The following is a 10,817-nucleotide window of genomic DNA, read 5'->3' on the forward strand; positions in this document are numbered from 1 at the left end:
TTCCCCCCAGTACTGGGGTTTAAACTCAGAGCTTCGTGCTTGTTACACAGGCCCTCTACCATTTGAGGCGCTCCTCTAACCCTTTTTGCTTTAGTTATTTTTTTTAATAGGGTCTCATGTGTTTTTGCCCAAGCCAGCCTGAATCACAATCCTTCTATTTACACCTCCTGTGTAGCTGGGATGATAGATGTGTACCGCTATGCTCAGCTTGTCCAAGGGGACGATTTCGGCCACTGGTCTTCACAATACCTCTTTGTGGACACTATTGTCACTCCCAAATTACAGGTGAGTAAACAGATTCAGAGAGGTTAGCCAAGTGTCCAAGCCAAGAAGTGAGACTGAGAACTGCAGTACCTGCTCAGATGCCATTCCAGAAAGATGAAGGTGACTGCTACTGGAAACAGCTGGGGAGAGTAGGAGTAGATGATAAATGGCTCAGAGGCTGTCCTGGTCAGAGATGCCACCCCAAGGCTATGGTAACGACCTGAAACCACAGGGGAAGCACACAGTGCTTGATGGTGAGAGTTCACTTTGTCACTCACATCCACTATCACAGAGAAGGGGCCAACCAGATGCTGGTTCTTCAGTCTTCTGCCTGGAATCACTCAAGTCACTGATATGTTTCAATAGGCAAAGCAAGTCAGAGGGCTGGGGGGGTGGGGAGGGGACGGGAGAATGGTGGCTGGAGCCCAGAGCGGACTCCCGGTCTGGCAAGGTCACCCCCGAGGGCTGACCGTGCTTTCCCTCTCACCGCACCCCCCGCCCCACCCCGTTCCGGTTCCGGTCCCACAGTACATCGCCGTGCAAGTGGTCCCGGACCAGCTCATGGCTTTCGGCGGCTCGAGCGATCCCTGCGCGCTCTGCAGCATGTGTTAGGGTACAAACGTTAGGGTACCTTTGAGGCTTGCAGCCCACTCAGCCTGAAACCCACCATGGCTAACATGACCCAAGCCACCACTTACTGGAACAAAGGGAGGTGGGACGGTTTCTGGGAACAGGGACTGTTTCTGGTTAATCTTGCTAAAAACGGTATGTGAGTCAATGAGTTGAGACACCTGGTGTTTACCAAATTCCTGATAAATAATCTTCAAGTAAGCTGGCCCCACCACCAGGATGTGGGAGATATCAGAAATATGTGACCCCAGGGACCATAAAAATTGCTGTGTAACTGTGACTAATGTCTAAAAAAATATAAAAGCAGCCTGAGTTTTGTATTCGGGGTCCGTGTTGAAACCCACTGCGTTGGGCAGATACCCGGACCCCAGCTGGCTGGAAATAAACCTTGCTTTGTGACTTACATTATCGTAAGTGTCTTTTTGTTCCTCTGAGGGGTGGTCAACTCTGGACCCCAACATCTGGAGGTCCCACCGAGATCCGAGCCCCTCCCTGAGAGGAACAAATGACCTCCGATACTGAGGTTTAATTGGGAAAGACCGCAGAAGGAGGATTGGCCACCTCCGTTTGGAGGGACTTAGAGTCCCCGTCTGAATTTGGTTGAGAATTCTCATTGAGTGGAAGGAAGGGGTTATAGCCCTGGAGGCTTCACTATTGGAAGTCATGGGAGACATCCCCGACGGTCAGGAGCCATGCCAGCGTCCTCAGTGGACACCGTTTGGGCGGTCTTTGGGTAAGGATCCAGAGTCTGGTGTGAATGGAATTGCGCCTGTGAGAGTGGTCTGGTTGACCGGCCGGTACTTGTGTATGTTAGAGAGTCCTGTGCGAATTTGTTTGTCTGCTGGAATTGTCTCTTTTGTTCTTTGCTGTCTCCTCTGTCCATCTCTCCTGATCATCATGGGACAGGCTCAGGTAACTCCTAAGACCCTTCTTCTGAGTCATTTTTCAGAACTCCGCGCTAAGGGACACAATTATGGCGTGAAAATTAAGAAAGGTAAGTTTGACACCCTTTGCTCTGCGGAATGGCCAACCTTTAATGTAGGCTGGCCTCCTCAAGGTAACTTCTCCTTGGACACGATTAAGAAGGTCCGAGATGTCATTAATAGACCCGGTCTTCATGGCCACCCTGATCAATATCCCTATGTCCTTATGTGGCAGACTTTAGTAGAAGACCCCCCTTCCTGGCTGCGGCCATTTATCCATGGAGCACCTACAGACTGGCCCGCAATACTGGCCGTGTCGGGGAACACCCCCACTCCTGTTAATTCCCCTAAGAAGCCTATTCTGCAGGAAGACCCAACTCTCCATCCATCCTTGATAGACTCAGATTGTGAAGTAAATCCCCCACCATATGATGCTGCTGCACCACTCCAGCCAGAGGCAGCTGGCTCCTCTGAGCCTCCCCACTCATCAGCCTCCCTGTCTGCACCCCCTGCCCCGGTCTCTGGACCAGCGAGGGGACTCAGGCTCCATAGGCAGCGAGAAGAAAACCCAGAGGAGGAGCCTTCCTCCACTTCCACCAGGCCCCCTCATCCTCCCGGTGCGGGCCCTGGGTGGTGCTGGTCCCGATGAGGGACGCACCTATCAGTATTGGCCTTTTTCAAGTAGTGACCTGTACAACTGGAAAGCCCAGAATCCTCCTTTTTCTGAGGACCCTAGAGGCCTGACTGATCTGTTCGAGTCCATTTTGCATACTCACAGTCCCACATGGGATGACTGTCAGCAGCTCCTTCGGACCCTATTCACCACTGAGGAACGGGAGCGGATTCTCACTGAAGCCAGAAAGAATGTCCCCGGCGACAATGGGTGACTGACCACCCTGCCAAACCTGATTGATGATCGTTTTCCTTTAAACAGACCTGATTGGGACTATGGGACTGCAGAAGGTAGGGAGTGTCTCCAGGTCTACCGCCAGACTCTTATGGCAGGCCTCCGGGCGGCAGCCCACCACCCTACCAATTTGGTTAAGGTAAAGGCAATAATGCAGGGGGAAAATGAAAGCCCGGCCGCATTCCTTGAGCGTCTTTATAATGCATACAGACAGTATACCCCCCTAGACCCACTAGCGGAGGTGAATCAGTCAGCTGTGATAATGTCCTTCATAAACCAGGCTGCCCCTGATATTAGGAAGAAACTATATAAGCAACAAGGGCTTGGGGAGATGACTACCTGGGATCTGATGAAAGTAGCTGAAAGGGTTTTTAACACCTGAGAAACCCCGGAAGAACGAGAGGATAGAATCAGGAAGGAGAATCAGGAGCTACAAGAACAGATTTGGAAGAGGACAGGGAACAACAGAGTAGGGAAAACAAGAAATAGCAAAAAGAGATGGCTAAGATATTGCTAGCAGGAGTCCAGGGTCCGGCCCGTCCAGAACTCGGTCCGGCCCCACACGTCCCCGAAGAGATCGACCCAGGCTAGACCAGGGACAATGTGCCTATTGTAAGGAATACGGACACTGGAAAAAGTAATGTCCCAAACTCCAGGGTCACCCGGGACCAAATAGCAGCCCTAATAATGACGCCCGAGTCCTGTTAGCTGGAATGGACAGTGACTAGAGGGCACGGGACTCGGACCCCCTCCCCGAGTCTTGGGTAACCATATATGTGGAGGGGAAGCCCGTGAGATGCATGGTGGACACAGGGGCCCAATATTCAGTCCTTAATAAACCTACTGAGCCACTGTCCCAGAGAATTAGCCTTGTGCAGGGAGCCACTGGATCCAAGGCATATCAATGGACTAGCAAACATCAGGTGGATTTGGGCCGACATCAGGTGACCCATTCCTTTCTGGTCATTCCTGAGTGCCCTGCCCCCCTTCTGGGATGCGATCTGCTAACTAAGGTGAGGGCTCACATTCACTTTGAGCCGGACGGTATCAAAGTGACAGATGGACAAGGACAGCCCCTCCAAGTCTTGACCATGTCTCTCGAGGATGAACATCGCTTGTTCTCCTTGCGGGACCCTCCCCCGAAACCTATTGAGTGGTCCCCTGAAATGGCTTATTGGATTCAAACCTACCCCCAGGCTTGGGCAGAAATAGCAGGTGTGGGGCTGGCGGAACATCGAGCCCCGGTAATAGTAGAGATCAAGGCTTCGGCTCAGCCCATCCGAGTCCGTCAGTATCCCATGTCTTCTGAGGCATGGAGGGGCATTGCCCCTCACATAAACCATCTCCTGGAGGCTGGAATATTATGGCCCTGCCGTTCTGCTTGGAACACTCCACTCCTCCCCGTTAAGAAACCCGGGGGAAAAGACTATAGGCCAGTCCAAGATTTAAGGGAAGTAAACAAGAGGGTTGAGGACATCCACCCCACAGTCCCCAACCCCTATACCTTGCTGAGCCATTTGCCCCCCTCCCATGTTTGGTATACCACTTTGGACTTAAAGGATGCTTTTTTTAGCATAGCCCTGGCACCCAATAGTCAACACATTTTTGCCTTTGAATGGCATGATGAAAATACGGGAACCCCCGGACAGTTAACATGGACTAGACTTCCACAAGGTTTCAAAAACTCCCCTACACTGTTCAATGAGGCTCTTAATCAGGATCTGGACTCATATCGCTGGAGCCACAGTTCCGTCACACTTTTGCAGTATGTAGATGACTTGCTTCTGGCAGCTGCATCTGAAGCTGAGTGCTGGCAAGCCACTGGAGACCTCCTCCAGGAGCTGGGGAAGTTGGGCTATCGGGCCAGTGCAAAGAAGGCTCAAATTTGTAGACAAACAGTCACCTACCTGGGGTATGAGCTAAAAGAGGGAACTAGATGGTTAACGAATGCTATGAAAGAAACTATTCTCCGACTCCCCGTCCCCACCTCGGCTCGAGAAGTCCGCGAGTTCCTGGGGACGGCAGGCTACTGCAGGCTGTGGATATTGGGGTATGCTGAACTGGCAAAACCCTTATACAAGGCAACTAAGGACAAGGCCCCTTGGGCCTGGGGGCCAGATCAACAAAAGGCCTTTGAGGAGCTCAAGACCACCCTCTTGAGAGCCCCGGCCCTGGTCTGCCAGACCCTCTAAAGCCCTTCACCCTCTTTGTAGACGAAAGAAGGGGGATAGCGAAAGGGGTACTAATGCAGCGCCTAGGGCCCTGGAAGTGGCCAGTTGCTTATCTATCCAGAAGGTTAGACCCAGTTGCAGCGGGCTGGCCCCCATGCCTGCGGATCATAGCGGCAGTTGCCTTAATGGTAAAGGATGCAGATAAGCTCACTTTTGGGCAACATCTGAAGGTGGTAACCCCCCATGCAGTAGAGGGAGTCCTAAAGCACCCTCCAGGTAGATGGATGATCAACGTCCGACTGACTCATTACCAAGGGCTCTTGCTGGATGCTCCCCGAATCCTCTTCTCCGACCCAGTCTCTCTAAATCTGGCCACCTTGCTGCCAAATCCGGACCTGGAAGCCCCTCTACATGACTGTCAGGAGATTATAGCTGAAATCACCCAAGTGCGCCCTGATCTCCAGGACTCAACCCTACCCAACAGTGAGCTGGTATGGTATACAGATGGGAGTAGTTTCGTCTTGGATGGGGTGCGTAAGGCGGGTGCAACGGTGGTGGACCAAGGTGGGAACATAATTTGGAGTGCCCTGCTGCCCCCGGGGACCTCAGCCCAGAAGGCCGAACTGATTGCGCTGGCAGAGGGAAAAAGAGTGACTGTTTATACCGACAGCCATTATGCTTTCGGCACTGTCCATGTACATGGCGCCATCTACCGGGAAAGAGGTTTCATTACAGCGGAAGGAAAGGAGTTACATAACCTCCCGGAGAGCCAGAGACTACTGACTGCAGTGCAGAAGCTCCAAGCTGTGGCGGTAGTACATGTTCCTGGTCACCAATCTGCCCAGACTCCAGAAGCTACGGGGAACCAGCGTGCGGACATAGCGGCCCGAAATGCTGCTTTGGCCTCCACGACCCTAGCGCTGACCTTACCCATGCCCAAGCTTCCATGCTTGCCACCGCGACCCGAGTACACCCTGGAAGACAAACAATGGATCCAAGATCACTGGTGCCCAGAGCCCAATCAGCAAGGCTGGTATCATGATATCGAAGGGCGGCTGATCCTTCCTGAAAAGTTAGGACTGTTTCTCCTCTCCAATTTACATCGAGCCAACCATTTAGGCAAGAAGAAACTACTTGCCCTCCTCGAGTCGGCCCGCCTCCAGTTCCCGCATCACAGCCCAGATTCAAAAGATTGTGGACCAATGTGTTGGGTGCCAGGCTATGAAACCCAGCAAAAAGGGACTCCTACATACAGGTACACGGGTATGGGGGAGGGCGCCAGGATGGAGCTGGGAAGTGGATTTCACTGAAGTGAAGCCGGGAAGATATGGGTATAGGTATTTGTTGGTTCTGATAGACACCTTCTCAGGCTGGGTGGAGGCTTTTCCTACAAAACGAGAGACTGCCCAGGTTGTAGCTAAGGTTTTGCTGGAGGAAATCATTCCCAGATATGGCAGCCCCAAAACTCTAGGCTCTGATAACGGTCCGGCTTTCATCAGTAACGTCCTACAAGGGCTGGCCCGGGCAGTGGGGACTAATTGGAAGCTGCATTGTGAATATAACCCCCAGAGCCCAGGGCAGGTAGAAAGAATGAATCAGACCCTAAAGGAGACCTTATCTAAATTAGCCATCGAGACTGGTGGAGACTGGGTGGCCCTCCTACCTTATGCCATCTTCCGGGTTCGAAATTCACCATATGTACATGGATTGACACCTTTTGAAATTCTATACAGGGCTCTGCCCCCCATTATTGTCCAAACCCTACCGGACCAAGACCCCAGTATGGCCCCAAATTACTTGGCCAGCTTAAGAGCCCTACAGGAGGTCCAACATGAAATCTGGCCCATAGTGCGCACTTTGTATGAGACAAAGGACACATCGAACCCGGAACATGGCATCATCCCAGGGGATTGGGTATGGGTAAAGAGGCACAGAGTCCGCACTCTGGAAGAAAGATGGAAAGGCCTTTACCTGGTCATTCTGGTTACCCCCACTGCTCTTAAGGTTGATGGCATCGGGCCTTGGGTCCATCACTCCCACGTGTGTCAAGCCAATCATCAGGAACAGAAAAAGGCTAGAGAGTGGACCGCACGGCGGCACCCAGGCAACCCATTGAAGCTGAAGCTTTTGAGGCTCCGAGAACATGTAGAGTCTTCAGGAGCAGCCACGGATGGGTTGGCTGGTCACTCTGATCTTGCTCAATGCCCAGAGCAGGAGCCTAGCAGAAACCAACCCTCACCAGCCCTATAAGCAAACCTGGATACTCACCGATGGGGAGACTCATACCACCCTTAACGAGACTACTCGCACTGCCCCCATAGGAACTTGGTGGCCTGAGCTTCAATTCTGCTTCAGAGACATCAATCCTGCCTACAAGTCTACTGCCCCGGAGTCAGCCCGACGTTATGGTTTTTATGCTTGCCCGGGCCACAAAAAGAGCAAGGACTGTGGAGGATACAATACTCCTTCTGTAAGTCATGGGCATGTGTCACATCCAACGATGGTGAATGGAAGTGGGGATATCAAAACCGGACCTAGTCAAATTTGCCTTTGTAAATGGGGTATCCTGGGGGTGCAGAATTCCGTCACCCACCCATAAATGCCAGCCCACAGATACAGATAGAATCAAGGTCACCTTCACTGACAGTGCAAAGAGGACACCCCCAGGTGGATACAAGGTAAGGTGTGGGGACTTGTGTTTTATAAATATGGTGGACATTCTGGCTCGACCATAGTAATCAGATTAAAAGTTGAGCCCATGGGGCCACCGTCCAAAATGGTAGGCCCCAACAAAGTACTTAAGCCGCCCTATGTAGAGCCACCTCTCCGACCTCGCACAACCCCAGTCCCTACCCAGCCTCACACAAAGGCTAGTATTAAAACTCCAGGACCATTAGGCACCGGCCCTCCCTTGGTGAAGCCCAGTCTCATGACCAGGTCCACAGACCCCCTCTGGAATCTGGTAAATGCTACATTCCTAACATTGAACCACACCAACCCTAATATGACTACCTCCTGCTGGCTGTGCTATGATGTGAGGCCCCCAATCTATGAGGCAATAGGGCTAAATGTCACCTACAATGTCTCGACTAGTGAAAACCCCACCCAATGTTCCTGGGGAGACCGTAAGAGAGGTCTGACCATACAACAAGTGAGCAGCCAAGGAACCTGCTTAGGGAAGGTGCCAGTGGGAAAACAGGACCTATGTGCTATTGTAAAAGACAACCCCACCTGGGGCGATGGTATTAAGTGGGTAATTCCAAAAGGCAATGGATGGTGGATATGCTCACAGTCCGGGCTCATCCCTTGCCTATCAACTAATGTGTTTAACGGCTCTAAAGAATTCTGTGTCCTAGTGGCTGTGCTGCCCTGCATCCTCTATCATTCTGAGGAGAGCCTATATTCATACTGGAATACAGGAACAGGTGAGAGAAAGAAGAAGAGAGCCTATTTCTGCATTAACCATTGCTACCCTACTTAGCCTAGGGGTGGCTGGGGCAGGAACCGGCATAGCCTCCCTGGCTACTCAACATAAAGGGATGTCCTCGCTGCGCGCGGCCATAGACGAGGATATAGAGAGGATAGAAGCCTCCATTAGTCACCTAGAAAAATCCCTTACCTCTCTATCTGAGGTAGTGCTTCAAAACCGACGGGGGCCTAGACTTGTTGTTCCTCCAACAGGGGGGACTATGTGCAGCCCTAGGGGAGGAATGTTGTTTTTATGCTGATCATTCAGGGGTAGTTAGGGATTCTATGGCTAAAGTGAGGGAAGGACTCGCAAAAAGGAAACGAGAAAGGGAAGCCCAAGAAAATTGGTTCGAAGCTTGGTTCAATAGGTCCCCCTGGTTCACTACCTTGGTCTCTACCCTGGTAGGCCCTCTGGTCATACTACTGCTTATCTTAACCTTTGGTCCTTGTATTCTGAATAAGCTAGTGACCTTCGTGAAAGATCGAGTTAGTACAGTCCAACTAATGGTCCTGAGACAGCAATACGAACAGTTACCTAGCCCTGAGGATGTTTACGCTCGTCGCCCATATGAGCATGATTCCTCATTATGAACAACTAAAGGGGGGAATGTTAGGGTACAAACGTTAGGGTACCTTTGAGGCTTGCAGCCCACTCAGCCTGAAACCCGCCATGGCTAACATGACCCAAGCCACCACTTACTGGAACAAAGGGAGGTGGGACAGTTTCTGGGAACAGGGACTGTTCCTGGTTAATCTTGCTAAAAACGGTATGTGAGTCAATGAGTTGAGACACCTGGTGTTTACCAAATTCCTGATAAATAATCTTCAAGTAAGCTGGCCCCACCACCAGGATGTGGGAGATATCAGAAATATGTGACCCCAGGGACCATAAAAATTGCTGTGTAACTGTGACTAATGTCTAAAAAAATATAAAAGCAGCCTGAGTTTTGTATTCGGGGTCCGTGTTGAAACCCACTGCGTTGGGCAGATACCCGGACCCCAGCTGGCTGGAAATAAACCTTGCTTTGTGACTTACATTATCGTAAGTGTCTTTTTGTTCCTCTGAGGGGTGGTCAACTCCGGACCCCAACACCTGCACAGCATCGGCAAGATCGGTGGCGCACAGAACCGCTCCTACAGCAAGTTGCTGTGTGGCCTGCTGGCCGAGCGTCTGCACATCAGCCCGGACAGGTGCGTGGGGATGCGGAAGGATTGGGAGCGCGGACCCGCTGCGGAGGTGTGAGTAGACTGGCTCACTGTCAGCGCTCCGAGACCTGAGCCTATCTTCCATCCCTCGCAGGATCTACATCAACTACTACGACTTGAACGCGGCCAATGTGGGCTGGAACGGCTCCACTTTCGCCTGAAGGTTGCCCTGGCTTGATTTCGCCTGCACGGCCCTGCCCGGGGCCCTGCCGCACGCAGTATTCTGTGCTTGTTCTCACCGCAGCGGCCCCCCACCCTCCCGATCAGGAGAAATAAATGGTTTAGCGACCTTGACTGCCTCAGCTTCCTTGGCTTGCGGAGAAATTAGTGCATGGCAGAATATTGAGAGCCCAGGCCGGTAAGGGTGGGGTAAGGTAGGGTGGGAGTCGTGGTGTTAGGGCCAACTTGGCCCCCTCCAAACCTGCTGTTCGAAGTGTCCTTTTGCCTAGCCTTCCCCGCCCCCGCCCCCCATGCTCCCACCAAAAGCTCCAGGCCTTTTCAATTCCTGGCGGAGTGTTAGGACAGTAGAGGTTGGCATCCTGCCCAGTGCCACAGACTCAGGAATCAAATTCGAATCTGAGCCCTCCAGTTTTTGTGTGCAGATTCACTACTTGGGGGGAGGGGAGGAATCCAGAGTTGTGTTTTGGCCCAAAGGGTGACCCCAGGAGCACTGGGCACAGTGAGAGGAGAAGGGGTTAGAATCAACCGATTGGCATTCAGGGTAGGAGATGAGCTGGACCTCACCTCCAGCCCCACTTCCCTCCATGTTCCAGATTGGCAAAGGGTAGCCGGAAGAAAGATTTCTCTACTCCGTTTCTGTTAGACCAGTGCTCCAGTGTCCCCGGGAGTGGGGACGCTTGTGAGAGGAGGGAAGACCCACTTCCCACGTGAACTGTAAATAAACACGCAGGCCTGACAACGCGGGGCAGTGTCGCCTTTCCCAGTGCTTGGAAAGGGAAAAGCCTGTAGCAGAGGCCCCCCTCCCCCGCACAGGAGAACTCTGAGCAAACAAAGCCTGTGGGACCAGGTGAGTGCTAAGCTCACCCCAGAGATCTGCATAAATAACGCCTCCAGCTACAGGCTGAGAGCAGCAGGCAGGCAAGCCACAGTTGCAGATACCACTCTCAGAACTGCCTCCAGACGCTTTTTTTTCTTTTTCTCCCTACCTTTGATGAGAGAACAACCGAATTACACCTGCAAGCCGAAAAACTTACTGAAACTTTATTGCATTTGAACTGGGGACACTTG

The 10,817-nt window shown here is 52.1% G+C and overlaps 1 protein-coding gene across 1 annotated transcript; it reads left to right on the forward strand.

The window, feature by feature from the left end:
• The first annotated feature begins 3,427 nt into the window (after positions 1-3,427).
• LOC109690506 (uncharacterized) lies at positions 3,428-10,334 on the forward strand. The gene is given in 5 exon segments (XM_074060679.1): positions 3,428-4,896; positions 4,899-6,150; positions 6,900-7,365; positions 9,431-9,554; positions 9,664-10,334. Coding segments are annotated over 3 exon segments (2,736 nt in total). The 5' UTR covers positions 3,428-3,524; the 3' UTR covers positions 7,012-7,365; positions 9,431-9,554; positions 9,664-10,334.
• Positions 10,335-10,817: the final 483 nt, after the last annotated feature.

This window comes from Castor canadensis, chromosome 18, assembly GCF_047511655.1.
Source record: "Castor canadensis chromosome 18, mCasCan1.hap1v2, whole genome shotgun sequence".
NCBI classification, from domain to species: domain Eukaryota; kingdom Metazoa; phylum Chordata; class Mammalia; order Rodentia; family Castoridae; genus Castor; species Castor canadensis.